Consider the following 26216-nt stretch of genomic DNA (forward strand, 5'->3'; position numbering starts at 1 on the left):
CATCTGTTTGCCTAAAGCAGGCTGCATATGCAGAACCTGGACAGCAAAATTAAGCAGAGGCCAGAGAAGATGAAGGAGAAGCAGGAGATGGACTGGAAAAGGGGATAGCAATTTCCATGATGGGTGTTCAGCACTTTAATTCAGCAGGCTGTCCTAGCTTTGCACAGTAAGGAGAAGAAAGAAGAGCAATTAGAAGCAAGAGTCTAATTCTTCTTTAGGGTTGGGTAGCACAAGGGTTATCATACCAAAGTGCCTGAATCTGCAGGGGAGATAAAAATGGGCAAGATGGGACTTGAATAGTGATGCCACATCTCTTATCTTGCCTGTTTTAATCCTTCCTATGGATGCTATTGCTCATAACTTTGGTTTCTGAAGAGTGGAGAGAATCCCAGAGGAAAGGAGGCCAAATAAGAGGTACTCCCATCAGTAAGAAAGAATCCCATCCTACAGCTCCAAAGGAAGTTTAAAAGGTTACTATCACAGTGTTTCCCCTGGATTGAGCCAGTTAACTGCCAGAGTTAATTGGCTTAGCTTTCATTGCATTCCCAAAGTTCTCTCTAGTGGGGGAAACACACAAGTGCTGGCATAGTAGATGGGAACAATCCTCACATGTAGAAAAGCTCTAGGTTATTTTCATCAGCCAAAGCAAAAATGAAGAGAGAATCTCAAGAGTGATATGAAGAGCTTTGAAATACATTTTTATTTCCCATAATATTTCCTATAGCATTTGGAATACTGTACTAAACTCTAGTGACTTCCAGGGAAGCAACGGCAAACTGAAGAGTGGGGCTGATGACCTCCTTTCCAGATTAAGGGGAGGGCCTGGGATCCCCCACAGTTCTCCATACAGATGTTCCCCACAATGAGATCATAAGACAACAATTTCTGGCAGGCTTTATAGCCCTGGAAGTTTTGCCCAAATTGCATTGGGAGCCTTTTGTTCATTCACTTTTTGTCTTAATAACTTTCATTGATATGACTTGTAAATTGCTTTTCTGGATACCAAGAACCTTGAGAAGTGGATATTATTTTATTACACTGGATGATTTTCCTTCAATTCTCATGGAAAGAAGTTCCATGTAAGTTCACGAACTTAAAGAAAAACCTACTGTTGGAAATAAGCAACAAATAAGCAACCTTGAGCCTGGATAGCTCTGCAGACAAAGGCACTGTAATTTAACACCAGCTGTCTGCAATTAAAGTAAGTTCGAATCTCACCAGGCTCAAGGTTGACTCAGCCTTCCATCCTTTCTAAGGTAGGTAAATTGAGGACCCAGTTTGTGGGGGCAACAAGCTGACTTTGTATAAAATATACAAAAGTATGAAGGATATTGCTTAACGCACAGGGTGTAAGCCACCCTGAGTCTCCGGAGAAGGGCGGCATATAAATCAAATTAAAAAAAAAAAAGAGATTAGAATTTTGATTTTGGAGTGTTTTAAACAGACCAAGGGGCCACCTTGATTGGAAATAAGATTTTGAAGTAAGAATATTTCCTGTGGTTTGTTAAAATTCTATTTAAAATATATATTTTAAATTTAAGTGTGAGAAATGTTTCCCAGGGAAAATGTGAATTGGAGAAAAATATAAATAAAAATATACACAGACTTCAGAGGATAATTAGAACTGCAGAAAAAACAGTTACTACCAACCTGCCTTCCATTGAGGGCCTGTATACTGCACGAGTCAAAAAGAGGGCTGTGAAAATATTTACAGACCCCTCGCATCGTGGACATAAACTGTTTCAACTCCTATCCTCAAAATGACACTATAGAGCACCAGAACAACTAGGCACAAGAACAGTTTTTTTCCCAAATGCCATCACTCTGTTAAACAAATAATTCCCTCAACACTGTCAAACTAGTTACTAAGTCTGCATTACTATTAATCTTTTCATTGTTCCTATCACCCATCTCCTCCCACTTATGACTGTGACTGTAACCTCCCGCCTTGAAAGAGGCGGTGGTGAGGCCCCTCCTCAAGAAGCCTTCTCTGGACCCGGCCGTTTTAGCAAACTACCGTCCGGTCTCCAACCTTCGCTTTGTTGCGAAGGTTGTGGAGAGTGTGGTTGTGTGACAACTCCCACAGTTCCTGGATGAAACCGTCTATCTAGATCCGTGCCAGTCCGGCTTCAGGCCTGGGTACAGCATGGAGACGGCATTGGTCGCATTGGTGGATGATCTCTGGAGGGCCCGGGACAGGGGTTGTTCCTCTGTTCTGGTCCTGTTAGACCTCTCAGCGGCTTTTGATACCATCGACCATGGTATCATGCTGCGCCGGCTGGAGGGATTGGGGGTGGGAGGCACCGTGCTGCGGTGGTTCTCCTCCTATCTCTCTGACCGGTCGCAGTCTGTGTTGGCAGGGGGGCAGAGGTCGACCTCGAGGCGCCTTGCTTGCAGGGTGCCACAAGGGTCGGTCCTCTCGCTGCTCCTGTTCAACATTTATGTGAAGCCGCTGGGTGAGATCATCCGTGGTTTTGGGGTGCGATGCCATCTGTACGCTGATGACACTCAGCTGTACATTTCCACCCCAGACCACCCCAATGATGCCCTCGAAGTGATGTCCCAGTGTCTGGAGGCCGTGCGGGTCTGGATGGGGAGGAACAGGCTTCGGCTCAATCCTTCCAAGACCGAGTGGCTGTGGATGCCGGCGTCCTGGTATAGCCAGCTGGTGCCATCGCTGGCTATTGGGGGCGAGTCACTGACCCCCACAGAGGGGGCCCGCAACTTGGGCGTCCTCCTGGACACACGGCTGTCTTTAGAAGAGCATATGACGGCCGTGGCCAGGGGGGCTTTTTATCAGGTTCGCCTGATACGCCAGTTGCGCCCCTTTCTGGATCGGGACTCCTTGTGCACAGTCACTCATGCCTTGGTTACGTCACGCCTGGACTACTGTAACGCTCTCTACATGGGGCTCCCCCTGAGGAGCACCCGGAGGCTCCAGCTGGTGCAGAATGCGGCCGCGCGGGTGATTATGGGAGCGACATGGCGCTCCCACGTAACACCTCTCCTGCGCGAGCTGCATTGGCTCCCGGTGGTCTTCCAGGTGCGCTTTAAGGTGTTGGTTCTCATCTTTAAAGCGCTCCATGGCTTAGGGCCAGGGTATTTGCGAGACCGCCTGCTGCTACCAATAACCTCCCACCGGCCAATAGGCTCTCACAGAGAGGGCCTCCTCGGGGTGCCGTCGGTCAGGCAATGTCGGCTGGCGGCCCCCAGGGGGCGAGCCTTCTCTGTGGGGGCACCCGCCCTGTGGAATGAGCTGCCTCCTGGAATACGATTGATCCCGGACCTCCGGACCTTCTGTAAAGCCCTGAAGACGTTTTTATTTCATCAAGCCGGCCTAGCCTAAATGGTTTTAATTGGGATTTTAAATTTTATGGATTTGGGGTTTTAAATTGGGTAGCCAGTGATTTAATTCTTTTAATTATCTTAACTTTTGCATTTGTATGTTTTTTAATTTTGGCTGTTCACCGCCCTGAGTCCCTTCCGGGAGAAGGGCGGTATACAAATTAAATAAATAAATAAATAAATAAATAAATAATAAATAAACCTTGTTGCTGGTATCCTTAAGATTTATATTGACTGTTTCCCTATGAGTATCATTAAGTGTTGAACCTTATGATTCTTGACAAATGTATATTTTCTTTTATGTACTCTGAGAGTGTATGCACCAAGACAAATTCCTTCTGTGTCCAATCACACTTGGCGAATAAAGAATTCTATTCTATTCTATTCTATTCTATTCTATTCTATTCTATTCTATTCTATTCTATTCTATTCTATTCTATTCTATTCTATTCTATTCTATTCTAAAGAGTATAATTAAAGGAGAAGGCCTACTAATACAGAATTTTTGTTACACACACACACACACACACACACACACACACACACAGAGGGAAGTGGATAGATGATTAAAGGATCATCTTAAGAGAAACATTCTTCTGCTTGTTCTGTGAGGTAAGCTTTTCTTGTTTACTTCAGAAAACATTCCATTACACTGTGAGCTCTCAATATTAAAACTCCTTATTAAAACTCCTTCAAGTTATACTTTGAACAATATACAATTATTTCTTAATTTCTAATTCTTAATTTTGAAGAACATTTTGTACTTAATTATCTGATGATTAAATAACCACAGGCAGATTTGCATAGGCATGAGATCGTGTTCATATGATGACTGACTTGGCCATGGAGCACAAATGAGGTGTTTCATCCTGTCTTACTGATATTATTTGCTCTCAAAGCAGTGATTTTTTCATCCTCCCAAATGGTTTTCACAAGAGTCTTGTGGGACATCCTGGCTTCCATGTACTGGAAAGTGAACCATGTTTCAAAGCTGTGATACTTCAGTATAATAATGGACCACTGCATGTTTTCAGAAGGTACAGTGAACTAAATTAACAGACTATGAAATGAATTAGATTAATCCTCTGTTAAAATTGGTTTGTGAAATTTACTAGTGAGAGGGCAGAGAGGGTGATGGGGGACAGCAGGGTGGCTTTCAATTTCTTGTGTGGAATTGGTGAGTAAACAAAAAGAAGAAGGCGGCCACACATTTGTAATAGATTACTGTTGTGACCTAGGCTCACTTAGTCATTAAAAGACACAATTAGTCTTAAACAAACCTATTTTATTATAACAGTTGAGAATTACTTCATTCCCAGCTTAGTCCAAATTAATTCCAAAACAAGTCCTTCAGAAAAAGTCATCCGGGCTTATCACAAACCTTTATCTTCTTTGGCACCCTGGCAAAGGCCTTTCTTGGCAAAGCCCCCCGAAGTTCAGAAACAAGAGACGCCGACTGGAAACAGATTTATCAATGTTGCTTTCCTACAAAGAGCCTGTCACTGCGTTATTTTATTTACCAGCTGAGCTCATTATTTCTGGACTGTCAGACTCTCCGTAGCTTTGCCAACTTCTTATCAGTAAGCTACGTGTTTCCGCATCCACCCACATTCCATTCCTTCACACTCCTTTCCTTTGTTCTCTTTCCAGCAAGGTCCGGCTGAAAGATAGCTGGCCCGAATTACCTTCAAAAATGTAACAATTAACTTTTCTTAGTTAGTGAGGTGTTTTATTTTCTTTATAACAAATAAATGAGTTTTATTAGAAACCTTCCTTCGTGTTTCTTTATCAGAATAGTGCAACAAGGAATAAGCCTCGATTCATCTTCTCTAAACCAGGGTAATTAGTCCCAGAGCCAAACATGGGATTAATAAATGCCCTGACATTCTGATAGCACGAGGATGGTCTGATTTATGGCTTTTTCCTTGTTTTTGTTACTTCTGATAAGAGCGCATAGGCAATTAGTTTTTAGCTACTGAGGTACGCTAATTATATTGCTGAGATGCCGAAACAGAAGAAAAAAAAAAAGGCAAAGTGAAACCAAGACCACTCTTCGTAAATGATTTGATTGATCTTTCCAACGAAGAGGTGGCAGACAGGAGGTTTCCAGATTTCCAGCCCCTTACTACAGCCACACGCCTGGAACGAGAAGAAGCCGTGGGAACAGAAATGGATGGAGATAAGACAGAAGCTGTTTTTGAAGATGATGATTTACGACTGAGGTCAGTAACATTTTCTTCTGATCTTCCAAGCTCTGAAAAAGTCTCCCCAGAACCTTCTGAATTTGTAAAGCTCGGTGCAAGCACTGCTGAGCAAAATTCCTCCCATGCAGAGAGAGAAACAATTCATTATTCTCCTCGAAGCTCTAAGCTCACCCAGCGTGAGATGGCCATCAAAGCCTACCGTATAAAACTCTATGAACAGCAGCTATCCCAGGCAAAAATGGCTATATCTATGCTTGAGCAAGATATGGGAAATAACTTAAATTTTTCAAAAAGCGCCATATTGTCTTCTTGCTCAGAGCCAAAGACACTCCCCCTGGTGGATTCTGTGTCAGGCCAATTAAGGCAGAGAGCACTGCATACGTCACATGAAAGTCTCCCTGATCAAGTTACACATGTCTTACATAACCACTCCTACTCTAAAGCATACAATGCCCCGTATGCAAAGCTGCCCAAAGGTGCAGCACCATCTGCTGGCAAAAGTAATTTACTACAGGAAGCTGAAATGCCACAAGTGTCTCCACAGGCCCAAACTCAAACACCCCCTGGCGGTGTTGGTGTCCTTTTAGATGGAACACAGCAAAGGCAAATGATTGCATCTCCAGCAGGTCATGCCAATATTGCAGCTCAAGCACAAATGGCAACTGGAACACAGCAGATTCCAGTGCATTGGCCACAGCAGCTACAAATGCCTGCATATGTGCCCCAGCCACAAGTGCAAATAGGGCCACCTCCTGGCCCACCTCCAATGGCACAACCAAGACCATTTTTAGGTCCACAACAGGCACAGCAAATACCTCTGCCAGCACAGCCAGCATACCAAGTGCAGGCTCCTCACCAGGCATTTTCTGTCTCTCCACTAACTGGTGAGTCAAAACTAAAAATGTCAGGGCACAAAACTAAAAATGTCAGGGCACAAAGCCTGGGTCAGTGAGATTACACTATTGCTTCTTAGAGAAGGCAGTCATTTTATGGTTTTTAACCCTCCTGCACAACCATGGGACTTTGCAATACGAGATCTAGAGATAAGGGCTCGTACAACATTATTGATGTCCATGGATACTGAACTGCAGGTCATTTTTCCACCAAATACAACAGCCCGACAAATTTGGGCTGAATTGGAAAATTGCTACAGGCCTATCTCAATTGAATCTTCATGTTTACTCATGTCTGAACTCCACGGTTCGAGATTGAAACCTGGTGAACAAATTGGAGGACATTTGACCAAACTGAAAGGTCTGAGAACAGAATTGAGAGAAAGAGGCCATAACATTGAAGATATTCAAATGATCAGCATCATTATTAACTCTTTGAACTATGAATGGAAAGATGCTGTTACAAAAATTAACCAAGTCCCAATTGCTCAACGCACAGTGGACAATGTTTGTAGACTTTTAATTGAAGAAGAGGCATTCATGTTGGCCACGCCACACTTGAGAGGACCACCCGCATCAAGAGCTCCAGCTAGACGCCCCTTCCGAGGAAGGACCTACGCTCCAAGGATGCCAAGATGCTACACCTGCAATCGTGTGGGACATGCCACCCGGGATTGTCCCCAACGAGTTCCAGCTCCCGTCACATACCAGCCCAGAGGAACAGATTCCAGAGGCAGAGGCAGAGGCGGAAGACAAGGTCGTCGTGGTCCCCGGCGTGATCCACAAACTCCACTCGCCACATTGGCTTTAACCAATGATCCACAACCTCAACCAGAGTACGACAGACGACTCCTGTGGACTTTGGACAGTGGTGCAGCATTGCATGTTACCTACAGAAAGGAACTTTTCACAGAGATGCACGAGCCTGAACCAGAACTACGTGAACTTTACTCTTTTTCAAATCATCCTTGTCAGGTCAAAGGAAAAGGAACTGTTTATGTTGAAGAGCTCGATGCATTCATTCCTGATGTTTATTACATACCAACAGCAACCAGTAATTTGCTTAGTCAGTGTCACTTGTCTAGAATGTTAAAGTTCCAAGTTCACCACCTTGAAAAAGCAAGTTACATAGTTAAAGATGGAGATATTGTTGCTGAAACCATATTAATTGGTGGTGTTTATTACTTAAAGCCAAAGCCTAAACCACAAACACAGGCAAGTATGCAAACTCCAAAAAGGGAATGCACAGGCCCAGAGAGAGATGCTCCAGAGAGAGATCCTGTTGCTATTCCAAAGGCTCCTAAAGCCAACAAAAATAGAATTGGTAAACAGGTTGCTCAGAGCAAGCCTGAGGTTCCGCATAAAAATGTTAATGTTGAGAATTCACTAACAGGTAAACCTTTGCATTCCAGGTGTATCCACAAATGGCATAGAAGATTGGGGCATGCCAGTTTCCGTGTTCTTAGGAAGATGCCGGAGTTCGCAAAAGGTTTGGATCTAAAGGGGTGTAAGGTGTTTTTGGATTGTGCTGTATGCAAGAAGGCCAAATCCAAAGCAGCAGCCATTCCCAAACGCGCTACACGCCTGTCAACACGCATTTTTGATTTGGTTCACATTGACATAGTTGGTCCTTTCCCGCCATCATTTGGTGGTAGAAAATATTTTCTAACAATTGTTGATAATTACTCTAGATATGGATATGTATATCCTATGAAAGAAAAATCAGAGACCTTTCAGATCTTTAAAGACTTTGCAACCCTTGTTTCTACCCAACACCAAGTTCGCATCGCCAGAATCCAGAGTGATCGTGGTGCCGAATTCATGTCTCAGCGTTTCCAGGACTGGATGCGTAAGAATAGAATTATTCATCAGACTTCACCCCCTGACACACCGGCTCACAACGGAGAGGTACTGCAAACCATGATGCGTTGTCTCATAGAAGACGCCAACCTTGATATGATATACTGGGGTGAAGCTATCAAGTATGCAAATTACATTGTAAATCGTACTTGGAGCAGTGTAACAAATCAGACTCCTTTCTTCATGTTGTATGGCTACAAGCCCGATCTTAAAAACATCCATATTTTTGGTTCATACGCTATGGTGAACATTCCCTTAGCTCAAAGAAGAAAAGGAGGTCCAGCAGCAAAGAGACTGAGATTTATGGGTATTGATGATAATTCAAAATGGAGCAAATTTATTGACTCTAAACATGCAATTGTGATTTCCCAATCTGCTAATTTTGAAGAAGATATTGACTGGTCCAGGATTCATTCCAATGATCCTGGAGTTTATTTTCCCAGAGATGATACTGCTGATGTTACGCAGATTGATGATCAAGATTCCACTGATTCTTCTCAACCCGATGTTCCGTCTTCGCAAGCCGTGGATGCTGACGCTAGCGACGAAAGTGAGGACGAGGACGAAGCAGAAGAAGACTGGACAGTTGTTCCGAGACGTTCCAAGAGGGCCACAAAAGGAATCCCTCCACAACGATATTCTTGGCAACTGACAAAAGCACCCTTGCCTTTGATTTGCAATGTCACGCTTCCACCTGATAATTTCACACAAATCAAGCAGCTCCCTGATTCAGAGCAAGACAAATGGTATGAGGCAATGCAGGCTGAAATGGACAGTCTAAAGAAACTTAAAGTATTTACACCTGCAAAACCTCCAGCAAACAAAAAGGTCATTGGCACTCGATGGGTCTACAGAATCAAAAAGAAACCAAATGGTGAGTCACTGTACAAGGCCAGACTTGTAGCTCAGGGTTTCGCTCAACGTTATCCTGAGGACTACACAAATACTTACTCACCGACAGTCAGAACTGAGAGTGTAAAAATTGCTTTAGCAACTGCAACTATCCTTGGTTTAGAAGTTTTCCAGTTTGATGTTGACACGGCTTATCTACATGCAGACCTAGACGAAGAGATCTACGTGAGAAGTCCTCCAGGATTCCGACAGCAAGAAGGGGATATCTGGTTCCTAAACAAAAGTCTCTATGGTCTGAAACAATCTGGTTTAATGTGGTACTTATGTCTTACTGACAAACTAAATTCAATGGGCTTTATTAAGTCCGAAACTGATGAGTGCGTGTTCACAAAAAGATCTAACAATGCATATGAGATAGTTCTTGTTTATGTTGATGATATTGTTTATATTGGTCCAAATAAGCAAATGAGTGAAATTTTTGCCAAAGCTTTGCAGAGATACTTCACATTGAAATCATTAGGTCACATTAGCACTTATTTAGGTGTTCAGATTGAAAAAACACAGAAGGGGTTTAGTCTTTCACAAGAAGATAAAATTGAACAAATTTTGCATCATTGCAACATGAAAGATGCTAACACAACAAAGACACCCATGCAAACAGATTTTCACAACTTGACACAAGAAGAAAGTCCTGAGTTCGAGGATCAAACACTTTATCGTTCAGTCATAGGGTCACTATTGTACATTAGTAGTTGGACCAGACCCGACATTGCACTTAGTGTTAATCTCTTATCTCGACACGTAGGTAAGGCAAAACAGTTTCATTGGACATGCATTAAGAAATTATTGAGATACCTAAAATACACCAAACACATGAAGTTATTGTTAGAACCAACACATACTGATTATGCAGAATTATGTTGTTATGCAGATTCTGATTGGGCAAGTGATAAGAAATCACGTAAAAGTACTTCAGGTTATATGATGTTCTTAAATGGATGTCCTGTTTATTGGCAAGTACGTAAACAGAATTTTGTTTCTTGTTCATCTACTGAAGCTGAATATGCTTGTGTTTCAGATGCATGTAATTCCCTAACTTGGTTTGATGCTTTAGTCACAGATATCTGGACACACCCGATCCGACCGATCACAGTGATGGAAGACAATGAATCGGTGGTTTATATTTCTGAATCTCATTTCACAGGTTCTAGGTCCAGACACATTGACATCCGTTATCAAAACATAAAACATTTAGTGAAAAAAGGTTTTGTCAAAATGCAATATGTATCTACACATGATCAAATTGCTGATATGCTCAACAAACCACTTCCAGCAGCTCAACACGAGTATCTGCGTGAGAAGATGTGCCTTATTTGATGATGAACTGATATTCGCTCAACTGGCAAAGAAGGGGAATGTCACTGCGTTATTTTATTTACCAGCTGAGCTCATTATTTCTGGACTGTCAGACTCTCCGTAGCTTTGCCAACTTCTTATCAGTAAGCTACGTGTTTCCGCATCCACCCACATTCCATTCCTTCACACTCCTTTCCTTTGTTCTCTTTCCAGCAAGGTCCGGCTGAAAGATAGCCGGCCCGAATTACCTTCAAAAATGTAACAATTAACTTTTCTTAGTTAGTGAGGTGTTTTATTTTCTTTATAACAAATAAATGAGTTTTATTAGAAACCTTCCTTCGCGTTTCTTTATCAGAATAGTGCAACAAGGAATAAGCCTCGATTCATCTTCTCTAAACCAGGGTAATTAGTCCCAGAGCCAAACATGGGATTAATAAATGCCCTGACAGAGCCCAAGAGCCTTTGCTGCTCTTTTAAGCCTCATGGGAGGGGCCAATCATTTCCTGGCCTTACTTCCGAGTCGTCCTTTTTGCTTTAGCTGCTCTTGCCTTCTGGCAGCTCTGTGCAAGCGTGCACTAGGAACAGGCCCCTCCTGTTCCTCTGCCTCTCTGCTGTCTGGCTTTGGAAGCTCCGGACTCCGCGCATCGCTCCCAGATGGCCCTGGCCCCATCTCTGCCTCCGACACAAAGCCCTCATCTGGGTCTTCCCCTGACTGCATTGTCCTCCCCAGCCTCCTCACTGTCCGACTCCACTGCCAGCTCTGCAGGCTGCTGGTGGACCACAACAACTACAGGAATATAGATTCAGAATAAATCATCTATAAACTAACCTTTTCCCAAACAATAGAAACCAACCAGTGAACTTCCTTTGCCTTTTCTAAGAACATAGTACTTCTATCTGATGGATAAATGCCCCTCATGTTGAGCAACATTTTAGTTCATAGAATCATAGGATTGGAAGGCGAGCTTAGAGGTCTTCTAGTGCAATCCTTTACCCAGAGTAGTAATCCTTCCTAGAGAAATGGTTGTCCAATCTGTTCTTGAGAACTTCCAGCAATGGCACACCCACAACTTCAAGAGGCAAGCTGTTCCACTGACTAACCATTCTCACTGTCAAGAAATTTCTCCTTAGTTCCAGGTTGGATTTTCCTCTGATGAGCTTCTACCAGTTTGGTCAACTGGGCAGTCTGACACTGCCCAGAAAAGTTCATGGCTTAAGAGATGCAGACAATTTACAGAACTGGAAAAGAAGAATTGGGGTTCTTAGCAGTGGGCAGAAGATGACTTTTGCTGGAAAGCATTGCCTAATTCCCTTCAGGGCACTGGTGGCAGCAGGAACGGGACATTCCCCTTTTCCATTAGTCTCTACCATCTATTGACATCTTGATCTGGATCAGTGACATTTTCAGAAATCCATATTATAAGACACTATTGATAATTAATAAATCTTATGAAACAGAAATATCTATAATTAGCCTTATAAATAGTTGTTAACAGTAAATCAATTTGGTATATGAATTTTAAAGAATGAATGGAATAAGGAATTAGAGATTTTCATTTCATCTAAATAATGCACACCTTAAAGTCTGTATCAAAACATATGTGTCTTAAACTACACCTTATTAAATAAAATACAATATTTTGGACTTGTGCTTTTATAGAAAAGGAATGAGAACAACAATTAGACTGTAGGAGATAATAATATAACTACATTAAAATGTGTTTTGTGATCGTCTAAGGTTGTTGTATTTCAGGTAGAAGCCGCTACATATATACTGCATTTTCTGGCTTCATGATTCTGTGATAAGGAGCCAGGAAAGAAATATAATGAACAATAATTAGCAAAAAAAGAAAAAAAAAGAAGAAGAAAAAAAGAAAGACTGCAGAAGATATGACAGCTGTCTTCAACTATAAGCTGTCATGTACGGTAAATGATGAGGCAGGATTCTTCAAAACTATTCCAGAAGGTAGGACAAATAAGCTAAACAACTAATTCCCACAACACACTCAAATTACCTATTAGGGCTATATCACTATTATCCTTCTCATCTTTTCTATTATCTATTTCCTTATCTTCTTATGAGTATAACTTTGTTGCTTTTGTCTAATAATTTATATTAATTGCTTTATTTAGTCTCCTAGTATGATGTATGTTGCTTGCATATTTAGTATCCTATGACTAACACTAAGTGTTGTATTTTATGATTTATGATGAATGTATTTTATGATGATTATGATCATCATTATATGACTTGTTGCTTGTATGTATAGTGAGAGTTATGCACCGGAGAAAAATTCCTTGTGTATCCAATCACACTTGGCCAATAAAGAATTCTATTCTATAATGAAAAATTTCATTGAAACCCAGGAACAAATGACCTAATGGTAGGAGTCATTCAGCAGTGTGGGAAACTGTTTCAGAAGATGTGGACTTGCTAAAGAAGTTTACATATTTAAGATAAAACAAGCTGAAGTACATTTCCCTGAGGCTCTCTGCAGCCTCAAAGGTCTGACAGGAGTTTCCTATTGTTTTGAGCTGAGAAAAAGAGAAAAGCTATAAAACAGGTTTATTTCAGTACAAAAAAGAGCAAATTCTAAAATATATATATGTAAATTGCTGTGCCATTTTTGTTGGTTGTCCAACTAACAGCTTCATTTGGTTGCCAAGATGATTTTCTAATGTTTGATACTCAAAAAGTTGCCTTAGCCAATAAACAAACATCTTATTTTTTTCATTTTTCATAAGAAATATGTTTGCACATTTATAGGATGAGATTTACAAAGAATGTTTTGTCATGATAAATGCCTAACTACTATATCTCCCTGATCACCCGGACGTGCAAGGGTTAACTGACCACATATCCCATAATCCCTGTAACCACTCCTTACCTCTTTGCCCCTCCTCCTGGGTACAAAAGGTCCAACCACATGGTCCACAGATTATTCCAGATGTATACCTGAAAGAGAAAGGTACAAGGTCAGTGACCTCCAGTACCATCAGTTCTATAATAAAGCTACAGAAAAGAATTGGAGTCTGTCTTTGAGTTATTGGGCTAGATCCAGCTTTTAACATGTTTGTATTTTTAGCATGTTTAATATGGAATTAATTTGTATGCACAAGAATATTTTGGTGTTTTTTCCATTAAATATTCTTTAATGGAGGACTATGGAAAAGTCACTAAAAGTCACCTTCCATACTTCCACCTCTTACAATACTAGACAATACAGTATCAACAGTAGAGACCTTCAAATTTCTAGGTTCTACCATATCGCAAGATCTAAAATGGATGCCTAACATCAAAAACGTCATCAAAAAAGCACAACAAAGAATGTTCTTTCTGCACCAACTCAGAAAGCTCAAACTGCCCAAGGAGCTGCTGATCCAGTTCTACAGAGGAATTATTGAGTCTGTCACCTGCACCTCTATAACTATTTGGTTTGGCTCTGCAATCCAACAAGACAGGCACAGACGTCAGAGGATAATTAGAACTGCAGAAAAAACAATTGCTACCAACCTCCCTTCCATTGAGGGCCTGTATACTGCAAGAGTCAAAAAGAAGACTGTGAAAATATTCACAGACCCCTCACATCCTGGACATAAACTGTTTCAATTCCTACCCTCAAAACAACGCTATAGAGCACTGCACACCAGAACAACTAGACACAAGAACAGTTTTTTCCCGAATGCCATTACTCTGCTAAACAAATAATTCCCTCAACACTGTCAAGCTATTTACTAAGTCTTCACTACTATTAATCTTCTCATTGTTCCATCACCCATCTCCTCCCACTTATGACTGTATGACTGTAACCTTGTTGCTGGTATCCTTACGATTTATATTGATATTGTTTCCTGATTGCTTATTTGTAACCTATGACTATCATTAAGTGTTGTACCTTATGATTCTTGATGAATGTATCTTTTATTTTATGTACACTGAGAGCGTATGCACCAAGACAAATTCCTTGTTTGTCCAATCACACTTCTTGGCCAATAAAAATTCTATTTTATTCCATTCCATTCCATTCTAAAACCCAGCTTAAACTTTGTCCCATTGATTCTTATCTCCTATTCCATTACAGGTTCACTTAGTGACTCTTCAAAGTTACAGCGGCACTGAAAAAAGTGACTTATGACCATTTTTCAGACTTACAATCATTGCAGCATCCCCATGGTCAAGTGATTTACGTTTAGATGCTTGGCATTTATGACGGTTCCAATGTCCTGGAGTCATGTGATCATCTTTTCTGATCTTCTGACAAGTCAATGGGGAAACCGGATTTACTTAACAACCGTGTTACTAATTTAACAACTGCATTGACTCACTTAACAAATGTGGCAAGAAAAGTTGTAAAATGGGACAAACTCACTTAACAAATGTTTCATTTAGCAACATACATTTTGGGCTCAATTGTGGTCACAACTTGAGGACTACCTGTATTTTTCATACATTAGTTCAAAGATATCCCCAACATATTGTAGATAGGTAACCATACAATATTTTCAGGACCATCATTATAACAGTACTTCTTTGTCCCTTGAAGGATGTTGTGAAACCTGGCTTAATAGCAGTAACTGTGAGAGGGATCTTGGCATCTTAGTAAACAATCAATTAAATAGGAGTCAGCAGTATGTGGCAGCATCCAAAAAAGCCAATGCAATCCTAAATTGCATTAACAGAGGGATACATATAATCAAGATCAAGTGAGGTACTAATGCCACTGTATAAAGTCTTAGTAAGACCCCACCTAGAATACTGCATCCAGTTTTGGTCACTACACTGTAAAAAAGATGTTGACATTCTAGAACGGGGGTGTCAAACTCACGTCGTCATGGAAGCATCATGTGACATATCACAACTTTTTCCCCCTTTGCCAAACCGGGCATGGGCATGACCAGTGCGTGACACATTCGGTCCGTGGGCCATGAGTTTGACAGCCCTGCTCTAGAAAAAGTGCAGACAAGAGCAACCAAGATGATTAGAGGACTAGAGGCTAAAACATATGAAGAACAGTTACACGAACTGGGCATAGTTAGTCTAGTGAATAGAACGACCAGGGATGACATGATAGCAGCGCTCCAATATTTGAGGGACTGTCTCAGAGAGAAGGGGGTCAACCCGTTTTCCAAAGCATCTGAAGGCCAGACAAGGAATAATGGATGGAAACTGAACAAGGAGAGATTCAGTCTAAAAATAAGGAGAAGTTGTCTGACAGTGAAAATTATCAATCAATGGAACAGCTTGCCTTCAGAGGTTGTGGGATCTTCAACATTGGAAGCTTTCAAGAAGAGAGTCGATAGCCATCTGTCAGAAATCTTACAGGGTCTCCAGCTTTGTGGGGGGTTGGACAAGATGACCTACAAGAACCCTGTTATTCTGTGCTTCTAATATTTCACCTGCCATGCTGAGTCTGTGATACTCAACTTCAAATGATTTTTTTTTTTTTTTGCATTTTTGCAAAATGCTCCAAACCAGTACTGCACTGTTTGGGCCCCATTCCCTGGGGGCAAGCCCAACTGAATTCAGTGGGGCTCCTGAGAAGGCAACCCTAAGATTTCGCATTGAAAATCAGTGCAGCTCTTCAACCGTCTGCACCGAAGCCCAATGACAACCGGGACTGCAGCTTTAACATGCCCATTCCCGTTCCCCCGTTTCATTACAATTATTCATTGTGAGCTTTTTGTTTTATCTTAGGTGTGGAGAAATAGCTGACCCGGAACTGGACTTTGGCGTTAAAAACCTGCCAGGCTACCCTTGAATTTGACTTAAAGGCAAACCCATCTGGGTTTATTCTGAGATGATATTCTAAACAAAGGAACAGAGGCGGGAACTGCCTTTCAGATCGTCATAATTAACTATCGCGCTGATGCCCGGCGCGCTACCTACAGCACATCCATCTCTTGTCTTTAGCCAACCCATTCGCCTTTTCTGTCGGAGGGTAAGGAAACCACGCACCAGCCTTGCCTTTAACACGCTGCGAAGCAGAAAAAGACCGGCCGAAGGAGGTGCCGGGGAGCAGGTTATTCGTGGGGCTGAAGTCGCTGCAGCGCCCAGGTAGATTGCCGGAACAGGGTGGGCACGGCGGGCAGCCCCTCTAACGGAGGTCTCTGCAGTGCAAAATAGGGAGCGGGGAGGCTGGCTTGGTTACGGTTAGGGATGAGAGTCACATTGCAGGCTGGCTTGGCTACTGTTAGGGACAGGAGGAAGCAAATGAATGAGACCGAGAAGGCGCTTAGCGGTGAGGGATGCCGGAGCTGACGTTGCGCCACTGGCTAGGCGGATTAGCAGTGTGCGGGTTTTTCACCGGGGAGTAAAGGACCCTGGGACACCCCCCCCCCCGAGGCACGGCAGCCACCGGCAACCCTCCTTTGGAAGCCGGGCCGTGGCGGGGGCGCTTCCTCGGCGGAGCCGATTCCCGGTTTCCTAAACTTCCCCCCCACCCCCCACCCGGGTGGCCCCGCCGGCAGCGGGTCCATCGCGAGGCAGGGTTTGGCGGCGCTGCTGGATGGATTGGCAGAGACTTTAGGCCCTTTTCAGATTCATCCCTCGGCCTTCAAGGGTTACAGCTGCCGAGGCTGGCGCGCAACCTGGTGCGCCCTACTTAAGGGAGCGATCCAGTCGCGCGAAGGACGGGGTGGCGGCGGTGGAGAAACCTAATTCCCCCTTAAACGTCGCTCGTTAAAGTCGGGCTGGGACTGGTAGCAGGTGCTGCTTTCCTTCTGAACACGCGACCGTGGATGCAGACGTGGCCTCTGCCTTAACGCGTGCTTAAAAGTTGCCAAACTGCTTGGGGATTTGAGAGAACAAAATCGGACGCGAATCAGTTACAATAGAAAATCGGTAAAAAGGTCACGGATAGTCCGAAGGGATTGTTTACCAACCCTCTCTCAGTGAAACCCAGTAACTTGCTGCGGCAGATTTTTATGAAAAGAGCCGCTCAAAGAACGTTCCCACCTCCCACAGCCATACTGCATTACAACTTCCAATAGAAGAAAATATATGAGTTCAGGGTTGAACTGTAGAGTCCTTGGTGCTCTCTGGGCTTGGTTGCTCACTTACACAACTAGGGAATCATCCCTACTGCACTGATGATATTATCTATTTGGATCCGACACAAAGAAACCAAGCTGAGAAAGCCTGGAGGATTCCTCCTTACACCATCTCCTTACCTTACTTGGAAGGCATTGATTCGTGAAGGCTGTTACGTTTAAGGAAGAGAAAAAGAGTCACATAACTCTGTTAACAGACTTAATACATACATACATACAAATAGGTTAATGGACCTGTATGTATTATGCATCAGACACAATTGGCAGAAAGAATTATAATACCTAGCTTGTGTTATTCTCGGAACATCGGATTGTGCTTCCATTGAGAAATGAGTCTAAAGTCCCAAGTATCTCATTCTCTCTTTATGGTAGCCTTTCCCAGCTTGGTTGAGATTAGCTGAGATCTGCAGAAGTCTTGGCAGTTGGAAACAGTTCCAGCTTGCCTTTTAAAGATATTGCTGCCATGATATTATTTTGCATTTAGTGTGGTTTCAAAAACCCAGCATGCCCTGGGCGGTAGGGTTCAGAGATGGTGACCTTTCTTGAAGTCCTCACACAACTATTTGAGACACTATAATACTCACTATAATAGTGAGACACACACAGTTCCAAGTCATTAAAAAAAAACTTTAAAGAGGAAGAAAAATTAATAGTGTAGAATATTCAGTATAATAATCTCTTTTATTTTCCATGTTGCCCCGCTTTTTAAAGTTGTTTCACCCAGTGCAAAGATTATAGCTGTGCTGTGTTGGTGTTGCCTGTAGTTAATCTGCAAAAGTGTGAGTAGCCAATGTGCAAATTAATCACGCAGCTGGCATATAGAGTACTAAAAATTAGATATAACGAGCTAATGTAATTATAGTGTAAAGTGTAAAAACTTGTAGTGTAAAGCTACGATTTTCTGCATAGATTACTGGATGCACCTGCTGTGATAAGATGGCTTCAGTGGTAGCAAAATAGTAATGGTTGCTAACTAATGGTTTAGGGTCAGAGGAAGCATGATCTAAAACAGGGGTGTTAAACTCACATTGTCACGGTGGAGTCACGTGACGTATCGGAACTTCCCCCCTTCGCTAAACTGGGTGTGGGCGTGGCCAGCGTGTGCCGCATCTGGCCCGTAGGCCAGGAGTTTGACAGCCCTGATTTAGAATATCCCTGCAATTGGAGGAGCAGAGGAAGAGGGCTGTTGCTATATTTCTTCCTTGTAGGTTTTTGATTTAATCCAGCAGAATATTCAAAAACATGATGAATTTGTTTTTGAGTTACAAGGTTCCACTCTCATTTGAGAGTAACCAGGGGTACTCTTTACAGGGGTGAGATCTAAGGAATAGTTCTGTGTTTTCTATGAATATCTAAGAAGATTTTCTCAGGCCATTAAACTTATCAAAATTGAATGGTTATTCAGTGTGGCTCTTCCTTCTCCTCTGCTTGTTGCTTACATTAGTTATTTTTAATTTTTCTGGTTGGGATTTTTGTAAACCATCTTTAGAACATGTCAATGAAATTTAAGGATAAAAACCCTGAAACGAAGTACAGATAGTCTTAGACTTAGTGACTGTTCAAAGTTACAACGGAACGGTACTGAAAAAAGTGACTTATGACCATTTTTCACACTTACAACCATTGTCATGTGATCAGAATTGAGATGCCTGACAATATTCCACAGTTAAATCTGGTGGTTTAATCAGTTTGTATTTGGAAATCCCACAATATTTTAACTTCATTTTCAGCTACATTTTCAGCTTTATATTCCCACCAATTTTTCATTACTGGCCATAATTGGCCAAAATCAAGCCTTCAGTTTCTTTTTTTAATGTTCCACTTGCAAGCCATTGTCAAGTTTTGTCCTTATCCACTTTCCCCCGTCTTTTGTAGAAATTGACCATATAATGTTTTTCCTTGTCTGCATTCTATTCTTGTTTTTATTACATAATTTTGATATTGTTTTGTTTCCTGAAAATTTAGTAAATTCCAATTTTTAACTTGCATCAAATGCTTGTTCTTGGCTGTCTTTTATGTAAGTGTTGTGGCCCGTCAGTGGCCTGCGCGGATCGTGGCTGATCACCACGACGAGGCTGGTGTATTGTACCAGCAGTCCGTGCAGCCGGCGTTCATGTCGGACAGCGAGGAGGCTGAAGAGGATGTGGTGCCAGAGGCAGAGACTCAGCCAGGGCCTTCAGAACCTCCAGAGGCTCCTTCAAGTGGAGAGAGCGAAGTGGAGGAGCCTCTCCTCAATGCTTGAGCACGCAGGGCTGCCAAAAGGCAGGAGTGGCTACTTAGGAGGAGGAGGTTTCCTCGAGAGTAAGGCTTGAGGATAATTGGCAACTCCCTTAGCCTATTTAAGTTGCATGCAGTTAGTAATTTCTTGCTAGAAACAACGTGTAATTATCATCAGAGCATTTTTGGAAAAGTCTTATTGTATCTTGTTTTCTGGGCTGGTTGCCAACCTTTGCCGGACTTTGGTTTATTCTTGCTACTTAATAAATTTGATAAGGACCGTTAGTGTGTGTCAATATCCGCAGGAATCCGGAGCTGGGGCAGAACAGTAAGCAGCCAATGCATGCTTTTTTAACTTGAAGTAAACCTTTGCTGCATTTTTGTAGTGCAAGCATAATTTTTTGATATTACCACAGGAATGTAATACATAGTGAATAGTCATCAGTTTTCTTGTTTTTTGGTCCAAACCTGTTGATTCAGTTTGTATCCAGTTGAATAATTTCAGCAGTGTATTGTATTACAGGTATACCTCAGATATTGACTGGCTTTGATATTGTTTCCACTGTTCAATTTTGTCTTTAGCAATTTTCTCATTCTTTGGATGTATTCTTTATTATTCACATTTTGAACTTGTCCACGTTTGATGTTATCCAACTCTAAATACCCAGATACTTGTAGGCTTCACCCTTACAACTCCATTTGACATTTTGATTCCATTCCCAAAGCACACATTCCAGTAGAGAGAAGTTCCCAGAAGATGAGTTCCAGTATGAGTCCAAAAACTTGGAACAGTAAATCTCTGGTCCCGGTTGATCAACTCAGATTTGATCTTGATTCCATTACTGTTCTTGATTTTATCCTGCTTTATTGCTATTGTAACTAATTTCTTTAGACCAAATTCTACTGCTATATATATTTGCTAAAAATTCTTACAGTATTTGTCAAAGACTGGATTTTGATTTTCGAATTTCCATGAAGCTTCAGATTATCCTTATAAAAGAAATATGAGATTCTATTAGCATTTTTTTTTTGCTGTGGGATAGCTGTGATTTGTTTTCTTCAAAATCACTGAAAGCTGGATCACAACAATGACAATAGGGTGGTAATGAGTCACCCTGGAAAATTCCTACCCTAATGTTGATAAGCCCATATTTTTCATTTCCAACCATCAATTCTGTGCTCCAGTGCTTCATTGTTTTTTCTATAAACATTCTAATATTTTTTCTGATGTCAGTTGTTTCCAAACATTGATGATCCAACAATGTGGTAATGAATCAAGACTATATGTAAATTGTTTGGGGTTTTTTTTTGCCTTGTCTTGCAATTCTCCAAAACCATTTTATCAATCAAAAGTTGATCTTTGATTTTCTGTTCTACTGGAAGGATATTTTCTTCTAAATAATCTTGATTATGTTGTCTGCTATTATGTGAGTGTGAGAAATATAATATTGTAGGTGAGTGTGTTATGTCTCTAGTTTCTGGGTGCTGTCCATTTCACTAGGTTTTTAAAAATCATTCATTTGCTGATATCTCCTTTATGCAATATTTCATTAAGCTGTTTAGCTATAATTAAATGTAAGCTAGTCAGATATTTGAACCAAAAGACATGCGACTGATTATTTTCAGGAGATGTTCCATGTTTAGTCCTTTTCACTCAATGTTCAACCTTTTCTCCTCTTATTGATAGTTTTTCCCTGTAATTTTTGTTAAATTCATCTTCAGATGCTTTTATCCATGCAGCATTTTTATTATAGTCTTTTTGAATTTTCCATAGACCTTTCCAAACCTGGATTAGTTTCTTTGTGTTTAGTTCTCCACATTGCCATTTATACTTTGGTAGAATTGTCTTATTGAAATAGCTGGTTTTGCTTAAATTGGATGATTTGTGCTTCACAGTATTTGATTTTCCCCGCTATTGTTATTATTTTTTTGCTTTATGATTTCCAAAGGTTCTTCCATTTTTCTAGTGAATCTCTGCCTGAATATTTTATTTCTGGAATGAATTTTCTTTAATTTGCTAATAATTGTTCAGTGGTACTTGAGTTGGAAATTCTTTTCCAACACTCAAACATTCACTTTAAGTATCCCTGCTTTGGTGGTTTTGATTTATAATTGGCCATAATGGTGTGATTTTAAAACACAGTATACTTTTGTCTTGCTGTGATTGTTGTTCTTCCAATAATCCTACAGAGCTAGAAGCTCTGGTTGTGAGTCCTGTTGCCCACTTGTTGACAGATGCTCAGGAACTCTTAACATCTGTCACAGTCCTTGTTCACTTTGGCAATGTTTCATCTGGTATAGGATTCTTTTTCTGTTTTTTTACCATATTAAATGATTGTTGGATATGCTTAGTCTGACTTTTCCACTAAGACTTGTCTGACATGAATGCAAATTGACATGAAATCTTGGCTCCTAACACATCAGATTTAACAGTGGTTGTAAAAAAGAAAGCATGCATAAAAGATGTGGCAATACCAGAGGACAATAGAAGAGTAGACAAAGAATTGGAGATCACAGAGTATGAAGATCTGAAAATCAAAATTGAAAGATTATGGCATAAAATAGTTGTAGTGGTCCCACTGGTTAATGGTGCATAATTATACCACCTGTTGCATAACACCCCAGGCTTAACAATTGTCAGAAAAAAAGACCAAAAAAAATTAGTGTGGATAATGGATATGGCAGTACCTGCAGACAGCAGAAGAGAAGAGAAAGAACTGGAGAAAATAACAAAACAAAGACATTAATTTCCTTAAGAAAGGAAAAGGACTATGTGACCAATCACAATAATAACATAAAAAAGACAAAGTAATAGAAAATGAAGAAGCCAAAGTGCTTTGGGATTTTAGAATTCAACCTAACATACAACAGCCCGGACTTAATATTAATAATATGAAAGACAAAAAAGTCTGGAGAGTGGATGTGGCAATACCTAGAGGCAGCAGAAATCACAATTTTTTAAAATGAAAAACATGTTACTTTGCTGGTAGTCCTTGATTTACGACCACAATTGAGCTCAAAATTACTGTTGCTAAGTGAGACAGTTAGTAAGTGAATTTTGCCCCATTTTACGACCTTTCTTGTCACAGTTGTTAAGTGAATTACTGCCGCTGTTAAGTTAGTAACATGGTTGTTAAGTGAATCTGGCTTCCCCATTGACTTTGCTTGCCAAAAGATTGCAAAAAGTGATCACATGATCCTGGGACACTGCAACCGTCATAAATATGAGTCAGTTGCCAATCATCTGAATTTTGATCAAGTGAGCATGGCAATGCTGCAACAGTTGTAAGTGTGAAAAATGGTCATAAGTCACCTTTTCCAGTGATGTTCTAACTTTGAACAGTCACTAAATGAACTGTTGTAAGTGGAGGACTACCTGTATACATATATAAAATTATGTAAAATTATCTGAGATTTATTGGTTAAAATTTTTTTTGGAGCCTAGAGGTCATAACTTTGTTTCCTGTGTTCATCATTAAACACAAATTTCAATTTCAATCAGTGATTGGTGAAAATAATATCCTGCCCCCATTTAATTCACCATCCCCTGAAATCCATCCAAGGAGTCAGTGTACTCCAGGTTAAAACCACCTGAAACTGGTTTATCTGTTCATACCTGAGCACTAAATGTAATTACACGTAGTTCTTAACAATAGAAAAATCTAAATCTAAACCCCAAATTAGCCTGCTCATTCCGGATTTTCAGAAGTTATATATTTAAATTTCAGGTTGCTGAGCATACAGGGGGCTGTGCAGATGTTAACACATCCTGAGCATCCTTTTCTCAGCCTACAAGGAGTGAGGAAAATTTTTATTAAAAGAAAAGGAAGATAATTTATTAGAAAACATCAGAGTGGCAACAAGGGCTTATTGTGGGTTAGTTGTCCTTTCTGCAGTTGTATTTTTAGTATTATTCTAAATGCACTTAAGGTTCTAAATGCATTTGAAGTCATTTTTCCTTTCAGCTGGATGCATTATGTCTTCTCTCTTTGTGATATTTTTTATTCCCCTTTTGTTGAAGTCTCTTTTTACAAGAGAGGCTATACTGGAGATTTACAGCTCCTCCATAATTTACAAATACAGACTTAAACATAAAAATAAGCTTATAAATGTGTAGCAAATCTGACTTAACTAGGCTTCCAAAAAACGCTCATTAATTTCTCAAAGTATATCTCTGTTCAATCCACTCCACTTTTCGTCTCCCATTCAGGTTGCAATCTGGTTTCAACTCTGTCTAGAAAAGAACTTCCTGCAATTGAGTTAATCAAGTTAAGGTTGTATGTCTTTTGGATAACCTTTCCTCTTCTCCTGTTTCTCCATTAGCTTTTCAAGATACTTCTCTAGAGAAGCAATTTTGCATGCCTGTTTGTTTGCAGCCAAGAAGAGGCTCTTCCAGAACCAAGGATCTGGCCATTTCCCTCTCTTTTTCCAAGAGAAACCCAACCCATTGTTTCTGTGAATGCTTTTGTAGCATCAGTGAAATACGATTCCAGCGTACAGTACCTGTGTTTGTCAATTCATTCTCTTTTAACTGAGTATCTGTTTTATATGTGGTAACTGGGTTTTTAATTCATCAAGTTGTACTTTGGCCTTTGTTTAAATATTGTATACTTTAGTGGACGTAAATTACAGGATCTTATGTTAGAGACAGGCTTCTTTAGTGTATTTAATAACTCAGAGATGGTGGTCTGAAAGAGTAAAGTATGTTTTGCAAATGATCTGTGGTCAATATTGCATTGACAGTGTTTGGAGTTTGCTCTGCATTGAAATTTGTTGTGTAGATGTAAATCAGAAATATAACTTTGCCAACTGTTCTTTAATTAGTAATTGAAAAAATATAAATAAACCTAATGTCAACTCTGAAGCGAACCTGGCTGAAGGCATCTTGTGCTGCCTCATAGTTGCCACAAACTCTGGGAGGGGGAAGGGAGGGAGGAAATAGATATGCTTGCTAATAGTCAAAACAAAAGTTTTTCTGGTGGGAACCAAGGTCATCCCAACAGGTGGCAGTTGAGGGAGGAGAGGCATGACCAAGTCCCCCGCCAGCTACTCCCATGGACAATATGACTGGTGACATCTGGGGAGGGAAATATTTGCTCTTTTAACTAGGGAAAAACTGTGGGAACTTTTAGAGTTGGTTTTCACTAGCTGTGCCGATATGATGTATCCAATAAACATTTTCTTTGAGGAATCTACCTACCTTGGACTTTAGCAGATGCGTTACTCAGAACGCTGACACCTAACCCTTGAATAATTTAATGTTTTATTTGGTGGTTTAGAGAACTAATTTTTTAAGTGTAGTCTTCTAGTCTCTTCATTAGTTGTGCATTGGATTCTGCTGAATCCTGCCTCCAAAGTGGAATCAATATGTCAGAGTGAGAAATGGGAGTTTTGGATTTCAGTAATCAGATTATCCGCTGTCCAGGTTGATTTTGTGATTGGCTGCCCATTGGTCAGATATCTCTCCTATAGACATTTCCCTGTAGATGTCCCTCTTTACTCAGTCATCTCCTTTATTTTTGATCCTGAAATTTAACTGAAGGAAAATACTGGTATCCTGGAACATTTGAAAAAGAGAACAGATAGAGCTCAGAAATGATGCCTGAGATCCTGTACAATATCTGTTCTACAGCTTTGCCTTCAGGCTTTTGTTGCTTGGCTACTTTCAGACTTCTAATTTCTACTTCTTTTATCCATGCAGGTGAAGAAAGCAAGATGGATCTTGATGTGTTAAACATGTTTGTAATCGCTGGAGGCACTTTGGCCATTCCCATTTTGGCATTTGTGGCCTCCTTCCTCCTGTGGCCTTCAGCACTGATCAAAATATATTACTGGTAAGCTTTTCATTTTGCTTGGCATCAGTTTCTGTTGCTATTACAGAAAAATATGCAGTGCCTGGCATTTGCTTAATTAAAATGAAGAAAGCTACATTTCTTCCAAAAAGGGTTCTTGCTTTCCACCTTGTTATACCTGCTTTCTTGGCACTGCAAATTCTAAACTGGAGGTTGCTGAATGATGCCAGATGTAACATGATGTTCCTGTGGTGGGAAGAAGTAAGAACCTAGTGTAAATATTAAAGATTAAATCCTTTGGGAACATGATGTCCTTTCTCCTCCAAACTGTTCATTAATGAACATTGAAAAATGTTTCACAACTTTAAGATGTGTGAAGCTCATGTTGGTTGGGGAGTTCTGGGAATTGAATTAAACAGATTAAAACATTGAAAAATGTTTCACAACTTTAAGATGTGTGAAGCTCATGTTGGTTGGGGAGTTCTGGGAATTGAATTAAACAGATTAAAAGTGCTGAGATTGAGAAGCAATGTTGTAAGATACCAATTACATAGATGTTGAAATTAGCCTAGTTAGGCAGTGTTTTTGAAAAGTCTGAATCATAGATTCACTTAAAGTCAGTTTCTTCTAGGCATGATGAGAAAATA

General features: G+C 40.7%; 2 protein-coding genes across 3 annotated transcripts in view; one reads left to right on the top strand and one right to left on the bottom strand.

The window, feature by feature from the left end:
- DNASE1L3 (deoxyribonuclease 1L3) overlaps nt 1-13468 on the bottom strand; it is a 47284-nt gene extending 33816 nt beyond the window's left edge. The window contains exon 1 of the mRNA XM_087883722.1: nt 13399-13468. The gene's annotated coding sequence lies outside the window, so the exon portion shown is untranslated. The remainder of the gene's footprint in view (nt 1-13398) is intronic.
- A 2909-nt stretch (nt 13469-16377) lies between these two features.
- The window catches only part of ABHD6 (abhydrolase domain containing 6, acylglycerol lipase), a 44703-nt gene continuing 34864 nt past the window's right edge, over nt 16378-26216 (top strand). Inside the window, exons 1-2 of one of the 2 annotated variants that reach the window (XM_034436351.3) lie at nt 16378-16449; nt 25479-25611. In XM_034436351.3, the coding sequence (XP_034292242.1) occupies nt 25493-25611 (119 nt within the window). In that variant the 5' untranslated portion in view covers nt 16378-16449; nt 25479-25492. Of the gene's footprint in view, nt 16566-25478; nt 25612-26216 lie in introns of both variants that reach the window. The other variant, XM_034436343.3, reaches the window with a different exon arrangement.

Source organism: Pantherophis guttatus, chromosome 2, assembly GCF_059756535.1.
Source record: "Pantherophis guttatus breed Tessera chromosome 2, ASM5975653v1, whole genome shotgun sequence".
Classification (NCBI taxonomy): domain Eukaryota; kingdom Metazoa; phylum Chordata; class Lepidosauria; order Squamata; family Colubridae; genus Pantherophis; species Pantherophis guttatus.